This window comes from Bos indicus, chromosome 15 (genome assembly GCF_029378745.1).
Source record: "Bos indicus isolate NIAB-ARS_2022 breed Sahiwal x Tharparkar chromosome 15, NIAB-ARS_B.indTharparkar_mat_pri_1.0, whole genome shotgun sequence".
In the NCBI taxonomy this organism is placed as follows: domain Eukaryota; kingdom Metazoa; phylum Chordata; class Mammalia; order Artiodactyla; family Bovidae; genus Bos; species Bos indicus.
Genome location: NC_091774.1, coordinates 29,677,344 through 29,692,734, shown reverse-complemented (window position 1 = coordinate 29,692,734; position 15,391 = coordinate 29,677,344). Strand labels below are relative to the sequence as shown.

The following is a 15,391-nucleotide window of genomic DNA, read 5'->3' as shown; positions in this document are numbered from 1 at the left end:
AGACCTAGTCTCCTTTCCCACGAACCCCAACCCCACGCTGCTCACAACCAGGCCTCCCAAACACATAGTCCAAAACTGCTTTATTGTTCTGCTGAGATGCTTGCAAATACTGAAAAACATCCAGCCCAGGCCTGGCAACCATGGCCAGGGCTGGGAAGGGGGACAGGGAGGTGGGCTTAGTGTTAAGGCGCAAAGGGCTGAGCCCAGACACCTGGAGGCCTGGGCCTCTGCTCTTCATTTCATCCCCATTCTGAGGGGAGGGCAACCAGACCCTCGGGCTCCCCCTCCTGCTCAAGACTTCCTCCAGGGAGCATCTGTACAGCCCTCTGTCCATCAGAAACTCAGCCATATACCAGAACCCCGAGGACGGCCGTTCTAGCTCCTTCTCCCATCTGTTGGCTCCTCCTCTGGCCTCCAGTTCCCGGCTTCGTCCCTTCTGGCTCTAAGCAAGGCACGAGTGGAAGGGGGAGGGCTGGATGGGGGAGCCAGCAGGCTGTGTATCAGGGCCTGAAGACACAGGCAGGGGGGAGGGTGAAGGTGTTTAGTCCCTTCCCCCATCCCCAGCAGGAGATGCCCAAGGGCCTGGGCTGGAGAGATGATGGCACGTACCCTCAGATGGGCCCACAGCTGAAGCAGTGGGCTGAGCCACAGCCATGGCAATTAGTATGTAACCATGGCGATGAAGCAGTCACTATGGTGACTGTGGTGATGGGTCTGCAAAAAGGGGCTAGGGCTGGGACCTCAAGGATGACACTCAGTCTCTGGTCCTTGAGCAAAAATCATAAAAAATACAAATGCGGCACAAGAATGGGATAGAGCAGGGTTTGAGAATTACACCGCCTGAGCTGTTACCCCACTCTGGATGTGGTGCTACTCAGCCCTCAAGGCCCCTGCAACGGAGGCTGAGGCAAGAGGGGATCTTTGGCAGATTCTGGTACCATAATGTGTCCTTTAGAAAAGAGAACACAGGCAGGGAGCACAGGTGCCAGGAGGGTCCCCCTCTGACGGCGCCTCAGCCTGGGTGGGTCCCGGGGCAGGACCCTAACAGGCTATTGCAAGTTCCGGGCTCCCAGGAGGCAGCAAAGCCCCCTCCTCAACTTTTATCTCCTGGCTGGTTTTTCAGGGGGGGCCAGAGCTCAGAAACCCACAGGACGAGCTCCTTCCAGAACATTACAGAGTCTCTTCTTGTACAAAAGCCCCAGTCGTGCTCCACCCTCCAGGGCCTCTGGGAGCCCAGGGTGCAACTCCCTGTCCGGAGGCAGGCGGGGCAGCAGGCGGCTGGGCATGGCTCCTGGGTCCAGGGGGCCCCATTCAGTCAGTTCATAAACTGAGTGTAGCCCTCTGCCCCCGTGACAATGACGTCCATCCAGATGCGCATGGCCTCTGCAGAGGGGGCCACCATGTAGTACAGCCGGTCGTGGGTCTTCACGCAGAAGGTGAGGGCTGGGTTCGGGCTCTGTGGAGGGAGAGAGCAAGATCTGAGCCAGGGCCCAGCCTGAAGCATCTCACACCCGCCTCGCCGTCCACCCTTCTCTGCCTCCAGGATGCCCTGAGTCTTCCATAGGCCTGGAGCCCAGTCCCCACCATCCCAGGCTGGGATGTCCCCTCCTCACATCTGGGGCAGTCCGCGGACCTCAGCATGGCCATACCCTGCCAGGCTAGGACACCGTTCCTTGGCGCCCTCAGGCACAAAGAGAATACCAAAAGAATCAGATGCAAAGGGATGACCAGAGTCTCCTCCCAGTAAAAAAGGAACAGATGGAAAGAGCTGCGAGCGGGGTGCTGGGCCCAGGGCCCCAGTGGAGCAGAGACGAGGACTGGAGCGGGCGTTGCGGGCCTGGCGGGACTGAGGCAAACAGCCCCAGCCTCCCCGCAGCCCTGCCCATAAAGTCCTCTCACCCAGACCTCATCTCTGAGTGCCCCCACTCCCCCTGCAGCCTCCCCGCTGCACGGCCCGCCCCCATGGAGGGAGACAGCCTGCTGGCATCTCAGGGCTGGGAGGCCAGCAAGCCCCCTCGAGCTCACAGGGGCTCCCTGCTCTCTGCACCCACTGCACTCCACACTGCGGCCCGCAGGGAGGGGAGGGACTTAGGGGAGAGTCAAGGAAGGGTCAGGGGCCGGGGGGGCCAGGAGGCGTTAGTACGCGGTAGTTCTGGTTAGAGGTGTGTGGGGAGGGGTACCTCAGTCACCATAGTGAAGCTCAGAAACCTCTTCTGGGAGAGGGAGAGAGGAAGAGAAAGTTTACAAGAGAACGAGGAAGGGGTCCGAGCCTCTGAAGTGGGCAGGCTGGAGGCCTCTACCCCCAGAGCCCCACTGGCCCACCCTTTCCCCAGGGCCCTCACCTTGGCGGCACTGCGCAGGTGGTCATAGTACACCTCCTCGATGGCCTGGAAGTAGATGACCCCCTTCAGCTTCGTCTCATGCTTGTCTGCAAAGGAAGACGGGCTGGGCTCAGGAGGCCTGTGGTGCTTTAGGTCAAGCTCCGCGGACATGGAACACCTCACCCGGGAAGTGGGGTGACTCCCGGGACTCCGAAACAGAGCCCAGATTCTGTATCAGTGTTCAGCCTTGCCCAGAATGACAGAGGCGGCAAATCAGAACTCCACTGAGATACCACTGCTCACCTATCAGAGCAGCAAAAATAAACGCAAAACACAGCACACTTTTGACACTTCTGTGGGGAGACGGGCAGTATAATAAACCTGACGGGGGTATAAACTGGTGAGCCTCTCGGAATCACTTGGCTTCTTCGACCAAAATTAGAAAGGTGTTTGCCCTCTGAGCCAATTTCAGCACTTGGAAAATTTATCTTACACATGTACCTCTCTCTCTCTGTGAAAGTCAGTCGTGTCCAACTCTTTGCGACCCCATGGACTATACAGTCCATGGAATTCTCCAGGCCAGAATACTGGAGTGGGTAGCCTATCCCTTCTCCAGGGGATCTTCCCGACTCAGTAATTGAACCGGGGTCTCCGGCATTGCAGGCGGATTCTTTACCAACTGAGCTACTAGGGAAGCCCCACACATGTACAAAAGAAAACATTTACAAGATTCACCATGGCAGTAATTATAGTCACAAAAGATCAGAAACAACCCGAGTATCCATCAAGTGGAGGCGGCTAAGTAGAGTGTGCCGTGTGATGAAATACACCTAGCTATTTAACAGAATAATGAATATCTGATATACACATTCCGAAATAAATCTACAAAGACTTTCTGGGTGGTCCAGTGTGAAGATTCTGTGCTTCAATGCAGGGAGCCCAAGTTCGATCCCTGGTGGGGAACAAGATCCCCCATGCCGCAATTAAGACCCAGTGAAGCCAAATAAATATTTTAAAAACAAACAACACACTTCAAATAATCCATGGACCAAAAATAAAGTTTTTAGATAAATTAGAAAAAATACTTTTTAAAAATCTATAAAATACATCTGGATATCAACTTCTAGACATTGATACATTTGAGATAGAAAGACCTCTAAGATAACGTAGCAGGAAAACAAGGAGTGTGTTGGGTGCTACCTTTTGTGTAAGAAAAATGTTAGTCATTCAGTCACGTCCAACTCTTTGCAACCCCATGGACTGTAGCCCACCAGGTTCCCCTGTCCATGGGATTCTCAGGCAAGAATACTGGAGTGGGTTGCCATTCCTTTCTCCAGGGGATCTCCCCAACCCAGGGATCGAGCCCAGGTGTCCCAAATTGCAGGCAGATTCTTTACCATCTGAGTCACCAGGGAAGCCCCAAGAATATTGCAGTGGGTTGCCATTCCCTTCTCCAGGGGATCTTCAAGACCCAGGAAAAGGGGTAAGAATACATGTTTATATTATAAACATATATTTCCTTAAAGAAACTCTAGAAGGACACACAAGAGATTAATAAATGCAGTTACCTGTAGTCAGAGGGGGTGTAATTCTCAGTTTAAACCTTTTTACGTGTTTTGAGTTTTGAAAGACATGAATGCATTTATCTATTCAACTCAAACAGTAAAAACATGGAAGGCAGCATACAGCATCTGGAGGCCGGGGTACCAGGAAGGAGGTGGGCGAACCCACAGAGCAGAGGACTGCTGCGGTGGGAGGGATGGGGTGCTGGCAAGGGCAGGCACAGGCCTGGTCACCCATCTGGGGTTGGACACTGAACAGGCACCACCGCTCCGGGCAGCGAGCCAGAATCACTAAACTCAGGTGGCAGCACCACCCTCCCCCAGCCCCCATCACTCCAGGCCTGAGGCAGGGGTCCTGGGTCGGGCTGCCGCCTCCTCCCCTCCCCCTCCCACCCCTGCCCCTTAACCCCCTGCCCTGGTGCCAAGGGGGGAGCTTCCTACAGCAAATCAAATCCTGCTGCCTCAGCTCACAGGCTTCTCTGCCAGCTCCCTCACTGGAACCCGCTGCCTCCTTGGCTTTGGCAAAGTTCCCCGACAAGCCAGTGCCAACACGTCCCTCCAGCCTTGCCTCTCTTCCTTCCCCTGCACCAACCCCAGTTCTCTCTGGCCAGGCTGAGCTTCTCGCGGGCCCCTATCAGTCCACTCTGCCGACACTGGAATGGCCTCCAACACATTCCCTTAGCAAACCCCTAAGTCACCTTCAGCACCTGTTGCAAATGTCACCACTACGGCGCCCGGTTGTGCTCCCCCTTGCTCCTGCAGCACGGGTGCTCCTTTGTACAGAACTTACGGTGCTGAATCTGAACCTGCCTTCAGGAGACTTCCCTTCCCTGGTGATCCAGTGGCTAAGACTCTGAGCTTCCCATGCAGGGGCCCCAGGTTTGGTCCCTGGTCAGGGAAATAAGATCCCACGTGCTATAGCTAAAAAATTCTGCATGCTGCAACCAAGACCCAGCACAGTCAAATAAGTAAACATTAAAATTCTGAAAGAGATGGGAATACCAGACCACCTGACCTGCCTCCTGCAAAACCTATATGCAGGTCAGGAAGCAACAGTTAGAACTGGACATGGAACAACAGACTGATTCCAAATAGGATAAGGAGTACGTCAAGGCTGTATATCGTCACCCTGCTTATTCAGCTTATATGCAGAGTACATCATGAGAAATGCTGGGCTGGAAGAAGCACAAGCTGGAATCAAGATTGCCAGGAGAAATATCAATCACCTCAGATATGCAGATGACACCACCCTTATGGCAGAAAGTGAAGAGGAACTAAAAAGCCTCTTGATGAAAGTGAAGGTGGAAAGTGAAAAAGTTGGCTTAAAGCCCAACATTCAGAAAACAAAGATCATTGCATCTGGTCCCATCACTTCATGGGAAATAGATGGGGAAACAGTGGAAACAGTGTCAGACTTTATTTTGAGGGGCTCCAAAATCACTGCAGACAGTGACTGCAGTCATGAAATTAAAAGACGCTTACTCCTTGGAAGGAAAGTTATGGCCAACCTAGACAGCATATTCAAAAGCAGAGACATTACTTTGCCAGCAAAGGTCCATCTAGTCAAGGCTACGGTTTTTCCAGTGGTCATGTACGGATGTGAGAGTTGGACTATAAAGAAAGCTGAGCACCAAAGAATTGATGCTTTTGAACTGTGGTGTTGGAGAAGACTCTTGAGAGTCCCTTGGACTGCAAGGAGATCCAACCAGTCGATCCTAAAGGAGATCAGTCCTGGGTGTTCATTGGTGGGACTGATGTTGAAGCTGAAACTCCAATACTTTGGCCACCTGATGCGAAGAGCTGACTCATTTGAAAAGACCCTGATGCTGGGAAAGATTGAGGGCAGGAGGAGAAGGGGAAGACAGAGGATGAGATGTTTGGATGGCATCATCGACTCAATGGACATGAGTTTGGGTGAACTCTGGGAGTTGGTGATGGACAGGGAGGCCTGGCATGCTGCGGTTCATGGGGTTGCAGAGTCGGACACAGCTGAGTGACTGAACTGAACTGAACTGAATATCTTAATGACCTGGATAACCACAATGGTGTGGTCACTCACCTAGAGCAGACACCCTGGAACGTGAAGTCAAGTGGGCCTTAGGAAGCATTACTACCAACAAAGCTAGTGGAGGTGATGGAATTCCAGTTGAGCTATTTAAAATTCTCAAAGAGGATGCTGTTAAAGTGCTGCATTCAATATGCCAGCAAATTTAGAAAACTCAGCAGTGACCACAGTATTGGACAAGGTCTTCATTCCAATCCCAAGGAAGGGCAATGCCAAAGAATGTTCAAACTACTGCACAACTGTACCCATTTCACATGCCAGTACAGTAATGCTCAAAATCCTTCAAGCTAGGCTTCAGCAGTATGTGAACCGAGAACTTTCAGATGTAAAAGCTGGGTTTAGAAAAGGCAGAGGAACCAGAGATCAAATTGCCAATATTCTCTGGATCGTAGAGAAAGCTAGGGAATTCCAGAAAAACTTCTGCTTCTTTGACTACACTAAAGCCTTTGACTGTGTGGATCCCAACGAACTGTGGGAAATTCTTAAGGAAAAGGGAATAGCAGACCACCTTACCTGTCTCCTGAGAAACCTGTATACAGATCAAGAAGTGATGGAACCAGACAAGGCTATATATTGTTACACTGCTTATTTAACTTATATGCAGCGTAATGCCAGGCTGGTTGAATCACATGCTGGAATCAGGACTGCCGGGAGAAATATCAACAACCTCAGATATGTGGATGATACCACCCTAACGGCAGAAAGTGAAGAGGAACTAAAGAGCCTCTTGCTGAAGGCGAAAGAAGACAGTGAAAAAGCTGGCTTAAAACTCAACATTCAGGGCTTCCCTGGTGGCTCAGCGGTAAAGAATCCGCCTGCCAGTGCTGGAAACTCGGGTTCGACCCCTGGTCTGGGAAGATTTCACGTGCCGCAGAGCAACTAAACCCTTGGACCACAAATAGCTACAGCCTGTGCTCTAGCGCCTGCGAGCCACCACTCCTGAAGCTGGGAGCTCCAGAGCCCATGCTGCACAAGAGAAGTCACCACAGTAAGTCCGTGCAACTTCTAGGAGCCCCTGCTCGCTGCAGTCAAAGGCAAGCCCGTGCAGCGTCGAAGACCCAGCACAAAATTAAATAAATTAATAAAATTTTAAAATCCCTCAACATTCAAAAAACTAAGATTATGGCATCCGGTCCCATGACTTCATGGCAGACAGACAGAGAGAAAGTGGAAACAGTGACAGATTTTATTTTCTTGGGCTCCAAAATCACTGCAGATGGTGACTGCAGCCAGGAAATTAAAAGATGCTTGCTCCTTGGAAGAAAAGTTATGGCAAACCTAGACAGCATATTAAAAAGCAGAGACATCACTTTGCCAACAAAGGTCTGTCTAGTCCAGGAGTCATGTACGGATGTGAGAGCTGGACCATAAAGAAGGCTGAGGGCTGAAGAACTGATGCTTTTGAATTTGGTGTTGGAGAAGACTCTTGAGAGTCCCTTGGACAGCAAGGAGATCAAACCAGTCAGTCCTAAAGGAAATCAACCCTGAATGCTCATTGGAAGGACTGATGCTGAAGCTAAAACTCCCAATTCTTTGGCCACCTGATGTAAAGAGCTGACTCACTGGAAAAGACCCTGATGCTGGGAAAGATTGAAGGCAATAGGAGAAGAGAGAGGGAGAGGATGAGAAGGTTAGATAACATCACCGACTCAATGGACATGATTTGAGCAAACTCCGGGACATAGTGAAAGACAGGGAAGCCTTGCATGCTGCAGTCCATGGAGTCACAAAGAGTCAGACACGACTTAGCGACTGAACAACAACAATAAAACATTAATGAACCCTCCTTTATCTGTTCAGAGGTCAAGCTCCTCCAATATGGACTGCTATGCACCTAGCAGGTCTTCAATCGATATAGAATAAATGAGTTCAAGGAACTGGGATCCAAAGAAGTCAGAGCCCACGATTTAGGGGGGAAGAAAGCACAGACACACACCCACTTCGCTGTGTGACTTGGGTGTGATCAGGACTCCAAGGGAACACCTACAGGTCACCGGTGGTCACGGGCGTTGAGCGAGAGGACACACTCCAAGGGTTCAGCACGGTGTCTGGCACGACACACGTGGATCTGTCATGACATCATTATGCCCAGGGCTGGTGTCACATGGCAGAGGGACCCTGTGTAACGCAGGAGTTACCCAGAGGAGGGCAGGAACCACTCCCAGTGAGGTGGGGCTTCACAGAGGTGCGTTCTAATGTGGGTTTCACGGAGGAGGAGGGAGCAGGATCCAGGAAGGCCAGGGAGAACGGCAGCATTCTGTTCTCTCCTGGCTCTTCCTTCACTGGAAATAGTAACACATTCCTGCCTCCGCTTCCTCACCGCCCACCTATCCTCGATGGGTTGTGTGCAATCTGGCTCGTGCCCCAGCACGCAGTGGAAACCATTCTCTCATCAAGATCCAATCGTTGAATCAAATGGCCTTTGGGTGCGCATTACCCTTGGCCTTTCTGCAGCGTCCATCATCACCGTAATGTCTCAGTTTCTTCTGTAAATTATACTTTTTTATTCCATGACACCCCCTGTTGGCAGGCACACATCCACTCCTCTGCCTTCTCCATTTCCGCCCTGCCCTCCCCTCCCCCGTTGGTTTCATAGACATGAAGGAAGGTCACACATGCCAAGCGCCAGCTCAGCACCTGGCCTGTGACTTCCCGCCTCCTGCACCCTGCTTTACCGCAGCCTCCTTTTCCTTCTCCCTCACAAGGGTGGCCCTGCCCTGAGGTGCGGCTCTGTTTCTCCCTCTTCTCTGAAGTCTAACTGTCCAAGCTCAGTCTTAACCTCTGCCTCTCAGCTGCTGAGAGACCTTAGGCAAGTTGCTTAACCTCTCTGTGCTTAATTTTCCTCATCTGCAAAACAGGTGTAAAACCAGTGCTTCCTTCACAAGATTATGATGACGACTAAATGAGACGATACACGTGGAGGGCTGAGCACAGCATCTGGTGTAAACACGTGTGCAATAAGTATGATCTGCTACCATCATCATCATTACTATTGCAACAGCTTCGACTTTTACTCTGCCTCTAACCCTGACCCTTCTCATATAACCTTAGATGCCCCAGGGGCACTTCAACCTCAACATGCCTAAGATGGAGTTGTCCTCCCAGGCCTGACAAAGTCCGTTTCCAGCCTAGGTGGAAACATGGGGACACCCGTATGCCTCCCCACACCCAGGGCCCAGGTGGGCGGGGAGGGCTTCCTGGAAGAGACGGCATTTGTCTGGGGACCAGTTCAGGGGGAAAGCCGGGTGCTCCAGGCTGCATGACTCCAGCACCACACACTTCCGGCCCTTTCCCCCCCCCCGGCGCTGAGCAGGACGGGTCTCCTGGCTTTGTGGTTGGGTGCGGCCAGGTGACTGGCTGAACAGGCCCGCTAGTGACTTGGGGACAGACTCCAGCTGGGGAATTTAACCCAGTGCAAACCCAATCACACTTCTCTTTACCTTCTGCCACTGCAGCCAGCAGCATTCCAGAAAGGCATGCTCTGAAGCAGAGAAAGAATCGACACGGGGCAGACCCCCACCAACCCATGACGAACATGGACACAGATCAGGAGTAAGAAGAACTTTGGTTCTGAGCTCCTGAGATCTTAGGATGGGGTTGTTTCTGCAGCACAGCACAGCCTGTCCTGACGGGGCTATGATATGATATTCTAGCCTCCAAGTGGGAACTGTCCAGAGGGAACTCCAGGGCTGGGAAACCAAGCTGGAGGCTGGGTGCAGAGTGCTGAGAGAGCAGGACGGCTGGGGGGTGCTGCCCCCCGGGCACTGCTCAGCTGCTTATCTCAGAGTCTCTGTGGGAACTTGCCCAAGAGGGATCCACAGGACTCCATGCACCCACAGCATCTGGGGTGCCCTAGAGCACCCCCATCGTTCTTTGTTCACTGTTTGTGTCCTGGCAACAGGCTCCAGGGGAGAGGGTTGTGGCCCCCTTGCTTATCATCAGAGCCTAAGATACTGCCTGGGACTTATTAGATGCTCGTAATACTGCTGGAAAAAAAAAATGAATGGTTGAACAAAGCAAATGAGGTGAGCCTTGTACATTTTCAGAGAGAGGAGAACAAGACCCAGCTCAAGGCCCTGGCCCCACTTGGAAGCTTCTGGGTGACAGAGCCCAGGGGCCCTAGCCCTGGGGCAGTCTGGGGGAACTCACCCACGTAATAGGAAAGGGTGCGCTTGAGCCGGTCGAAGACAAACCAGCGCTTCTTCCACGACTTGATCTTGCCGCCCATCTTGACCAAGTAGCCACGGCAGACCTGGCGGGAGGCAGGGATGAGGCAGGACCCAAATGCACAGCCCCCTAAACCTTCTTCCCTGAGCAGCAATGTCAGCCCATCACCTGTGCCTATATCACAGCGGGGCTGTCCCTAGCATCTCTTCAAGCCAGCACACCTGTCCCGGGACAGAGACCACTGGTATTAGGGCAGGAGCTGAGGCCACAATTCCAAGGACCCAGGAGGGGCCTCTGACCGTGGGGTCCCCACCAACCTCCCAGAGCCCCACATGCCTGTACCTTGCTGCTGAGCACCACGTGCAGACAGGTATCCACACCGTGGCCTGACGACTCGATGTGGGTCTTCAGGTCAAAGTCTTCCTTCCGGATTGGCAGGTAACGGGTCAGGGGTCGTGCCTGGGGACAGAGAGCGGGATGAGTAGGGGCTGTTCCCTCCCCTGTCATTCCCTTTTCCAGGCCCCTCAGCCTCAGTCCTGAACCCCTACTCTGTCACTCTGGTTTCACAGGGCTTTGGCCCAAGCAAGGACCTGGTGCGCCTGTGCTGACTCCACCCAGGCCTGGGCAAACTGCTGAACAGCTCTGTGCCTCAGTTTCCCAGACACAGCCGCCCCGTCCTGTCCCTGCCCCTCCTGTCCTGAATGCAACAAAGCAAAAGAATGCGGTCTTGGAAGAAAACCCCAGAACGAAGCCTGGTCTTCCCAGGGTGGGGGGCGGGGAGTGGGGGTGTGGGGCGGTGGCTTTGTTTGGTCCTCATGTGTAAACAATGCCTTTGAACTAGAGAATCTCTGAGGGCTATTCCACCTCAAAATTTCTGATACTTATCTAGAATTTTCAGTCAACAGGAATTTTTTTCCTACTCTTCATTTCTAGGAAGAATGTTAGAATGGTATGAAAAGGAAATACCATAGATTATTTAAAGAAGAAACAAAACGTTCAACTTTCCGGAGGTGCCCGGAAATGATGAGCCGACTCCACTGGCTTCCCCAAAGCTGGAGGCCTCTGCAGCCCCACCTGAGCCCCAGGGCAGGGGGTAGAGAAGTTGAGCCCCCGAGAGACCAGAGACAGGAAAGGGGAACTAGGCATACGACAACGATTCCAAGCACCGAGGTGAAACTCCCAGAGTTTCTCATTATTTCTGAATTCTCAAATCAGACAATCTACCCCTTAGAATTTATGTCGCTGCATCATTAGGAAATCAAGGAGCTACGATCACCAGTCACTGCGGGGTAGGATCCCCCACCCCTGGGGAGGCCCATGGAGACCCCACAGGAAGGGATGGCCTGTTTGAGTCTCACGGGCTCTCCCAGGGGCCCAGGATCTGGGACTGGAAATGCAGGTAGATTTTCCTGCCTAACTTCTCCTTCTGCCTTCATTCTCTGCTCAAGGCTCCCAGCTAATGAAACACCCCCGGGTTGGATTCTGTGTAAGGATGGGGTTCTTGACCAGGGAGAAGCTGGCACAATTCTCTTTTGGAGATGTACACCGCAAGTCAGGGTAGGTTCAGCCGCTGGCAGTGGGGCCTGGAGCCAAAAGGTCTGGTGGACTGAGGCCAGGACAGACACCAAGCACTCGGAGCAGGAAGGCATGGGGATGTGGGAAGGGATGTGGGGCAGACACACACACACACACACACACACACACACACATACACACACACACACACACACCAGCCTAAACACACACACACACACACACACACACACACACACCAGCCTAAACACACACACACACACACCAGCCTAAACAGACCCTAGTGGGTCCCGTTCTTCGGGGCCAAGCAAGTCCCAGGTAGAATCCTGCTTGGGCAAAACTTCCTGGAGAGAACAGGCTCCACCACCCAGCACGGGTACCTGGGCTATCCAGACCCCTCCACAGCCCCACCCAACCCCCCATCCACTCACCTGTGAGAACTGCTTCTCCCGCATCTTGACCTCCTTCTCCACAAGCTGCTGCCTCCGGGCGCTCTCGCTCTGCAACCTCCTTTCAACCTGCTCCCGCCGCCTCCGTTCCTCCTCCAGGGCCTGCCGCCTCAGCTCCATCTCACGTTCCTGCACCCAAGGCTGGGGCTCAGTGCCCATGGCTGCCCTCTTAACTTCAAGCCCCCAACACCCCTCCTTGGGCTGGGCCAGAGCTACAGGAGACACCCACCTCAGAGGGCAGCCTGGTTTGAGGGGCCATGGTCATCCAAGCCCACCCTCCTCTCCAGGGACCGTGCTGACAAGGGTAAATGCTTTAAAGTGAGACCACCCTGCCTTCAAACCCTGGTTCTACCACCACTGTGAGCGCTGGACCCCACCAAACTCCCTAAGCCTAGCTTCCTCCTCTGTAAGATGCGGCCAAGAGTGCCTACTCCTTTGGACTGTAGGGAAAATTAAATGCAATCGTGTAGGCAAATGTCCATCACTGATGCTGGCAAGATGGAAGCACTCAATTAAAGAAAAGGGGGAGGGGCTTTTAAAATCTGTATCTGAATTCCTAGGACATGGGTTATCGAAACAACTGTTTCCGACATCAAATGGATTCAGCAATCCTGCCCTAATCACTAAGTGAAGACCCTTGGAAACTCCAAACATTCACAGTTGACCTTCAAATTTTACAGAAAAAAAAAAAAAAAAGAACTTATGAAAGCCATTATCAAAAGATTTTAAGTCATTAAAACAAATCATTAAATACAAAGCACATAGGTGATGTTTTATGTCTTCAACACCGGTAACAACCTTCACATTACTAACTCCCATCTACCATTTCTTCCTAGCTCAAAATTTGGAGGAATCTCCTTTTTCTCCTTTTGCCAAGAGATGTTTGCAAATGTGCCCTCCTTTCAAGGGAGTTTAAGATTAAGAGGCCTTCTTTTCCAGTTGGTCTCCTGTTCCCGGGCCCCCACTCTCCTCTCCAGACACACAGAGTGCCCCGGATAATAGAGACCGAACGTCTTCAGGATTCTTTATTCAGCCTCCTCCCTGGGCACGGTTTCCCCAGCCTGGCTGTGCCCCAGCCCAGGTCCGTGGGCAGGGAACGTGACGTGCCCGCAGCCAACACCTCTGCTCTGGCTTGGATATCTGCCTTCTCTCTGTCCTCATCCTTCAAGCCCCAGTTCCCAACCGTCTCCAAAAGGAGTGACCTGGCACTCAGGTAGACAGGCATCAATATTTTCTTGGTGGCCAAAGGTCCCCAGAAGCGAACACACAAAGACTGGAAGTTCCCGTGCAGGAAATTCACAGCTGGACAATGGTTACCGTGCTCCTCCCCTTTTCCTAAGGGCTGTGAAACTTGTCATCTCGCCAAGCCTCCTGATCCCCCACTTTAGGAACCCAGGCTTGGAAAACACTCTCTTCCTCAGGGACTGCGGCGAGAACAATGTGGGGAAGGGCCCTCAGGAGGGGCGGAGGCCCCCGGCGGGCAGAGGGCAGCCCCAGGGCCCAGGTCTGCCTCACCCTCGACTCCATCAGTCGGCTCTTCTCCGCGTGAGCTTCTTTCAGCATCTTCTCCATTTCCTCAATCTTCCCCATGTCCAGGCCGCTAGCGCTGAGGAGGGAAGGGGGAGAGGAGGCAGCCGGTGGAGGTGGAGGCCCCGGCGTGGGGAGGACAGAGGCCGTGCCAGTCAGTGGCCAGGGCCGGGTACCTGGACATGTTGTCAGGGGAGCAGACTGAGTTGCCCCCCGTGGAGATGCTGGTCTCCATGCTGTCGGAGCTCTCCAGGCTCAGCGTGTCGTAGGCGTGCTCACCCTCCTCGCCTCGCTCCCGCGAGGCCGGCAGGTGGTGCAGGATGGAGTGGTGCATGAGTGGCGGGAAGCCCGCGGGCCCGGTGGGAAAGGGCGCCACCCCGTGCAGGGCATCCCACTGGCACTGCGCCTCAGCCGCGGCCTTCTGCTTCAGCTCCGCCAGCCGCCGCCGCTGCTCCTCGATCACCTGCTGCCCTGCATGGGGGGACGGGGGATGTCACGGTGGGCACCCACCCAGCCAGGGAGGAAGCCGGCAGCACTACAGACGGAGGGAGGTGGCGAGCGGGGAGAGGTAACACGGAGCAGCCCCCTCGCCCCCACCCGCTTCCCCAAAGCCCCCGCAGCTCTGGGTCCGGCTGCCCTGGCTTCATCGCCCGCACAAGTGGCCGCAGCCATGCGGTCTGGCTTTGGCATCCGCACCACATGCTGAGTCCATACAGGGCCCCAAACCTGCCCGGGGGTCGCCCCGGCGGCATGATGGCCCGGTGGCTCCAGCTCACAACCCAGGCCTGAACGGGTTGGCAGGGCGCATGCTCCCAACCCTGCTGCTGGGAAGAGGAAGGGGTGCCAGCAGCCCGAGCACCCACGTCAGTGCACACCCCGCGGCAATGCAGAAGCAGGAGCACGCAGGAAAGGAGGGAGGGGAGACAGGCGGAGTTCCACTGCGGCAGAAGAGAGCTCGCGAGGCCAACCCGACACCTCAGCCTGGGGGTCTTGCCCGCGGGCAGAGGGGGCCTGGGCAGAATCCATCATGCGGAGGCCCGGGCAGGGGTCACCCGGCCAAAGCAATGCCCTTGGTGACCAACGCTCTACCTGCTGGGTCGTCGGTTGGGAGGGGCTCGGCAGGAAGCGACTCGACTGGAGTGGGGGGCCCCGGGCAGAGGGCAGGGCAGAGACACAGAGGGGATGAGAGGAGAGAGAGGCACAGACATGGGCTTTCGAAACAACCAAAATGCACACGAGCAACCAGCACTCCTGGGTGTTCCCGCGAACTAACATGTTAGGGAAACACTCCTGGAGGTCGTCAAGTCCAACCCCCTGCCTCCAGACAGGGCAACGTCTAGTTCTACTCAGGTCAATAAGCACTCCCCTTACTTGCTGGGCTCTCTAGAAAAGACGCCACAGCCCGGCAACCCTGAGTCTCCTGCCCCTTAGCCTTTGGATAAACCTCCAGGAGTCTCTCTTCTTCAGGTCTCTAGTCCAGATCCCTTTTGCTCCCCACATAAAGGGAACACATCCTGGGAAGGGTGTGGGCATGGATAAGCTAGGGTGACAGGGCGTGGCGGATGTCCAGGGCCCCTGGGATAGCAAGTGGGCTGGTGCGGCGGCCACTCACCCTTCTGCTGCAGGGCCAGCTGGCGCTTGGTCTCGATGTCCTGCAGTGTGGCTGCCAGGTTGCGAGGAAGGCTGCTGGTGCCGTTCTGGGCGAGCAGAGTGCTCTGTGGCGGAGGGCGGGAAACGGGGCACTGGGACCCGAGGCTCAGAAGACAC

At 54.1% G+C, this 15,391-nt stretch overlaps 1 protein-coding gene across 15 annotated transcripts in view; it reads right to left on the bottom strand.

Moving 5' to 3' along the window:
• Positions 1 to 63: 63 nt before the first annotated feature.
• The window catches only part of PHLDB1 (pleckstrin homology like domain family B member 1), a 48,698-nt gene continuing 33,370 nt past the window's right edge, over positions 64 to 15,391 (bottom strand). For 10 of the 15 annotated variants that reach the window (XM_070803511.1, XM_019974889.2, XM_019974890.2 and 7 more), the window contains 10 exons: positions 15,237 to 15,339; positions 14,714 to 14,758; positions 13,801 to 14,095; positions 13,613 to 13,703; positions 12,080 to 12,226; positions 10,458 to 10,574; positions 10,098 to 10,200; positions 2,343 to 2,428; positions 2,181 to 2,213; positions 64 to 1,456 (listed from right to left, as the gene is read on the bottom strand). In XM_070803511.1, the coding sequence (XP_070659612.1) occupies positions 1,316 to 1,456; positions 2,181 to 2,213; positions 2,343 to 2,428; positions 10,098 to 10,200; positions 10,458 to 10,574; positions 12,080 to 12,226; positions 13,613 to 13,703; positions 13,801 to 14,095; positions 14,714 to 14,758; positions 15,237 to 15,339 (1,161 nt within the window). In that variant the 3' untranslated portion in view covers positions 64 to 1,315. The remainder of the gene's footprint in view (positions 1,457 to 2,180; positions 2,214 to 2,342; positions 2,429 to 10,097; positions 10,201 to 10,457; positions 10,575 to 12,079; positions 12,227 to 13,612; positions 13,704 to 13,800; positions 14,096 to 14,713; positions 14,759 to 15,236; positions 15,340 to 15,391) is intronic. The other 5 variants (XM_019974893.2, XM_070803514.1, XM_070803515.1 and 2 more) reach the window with 3 other exon arrangements.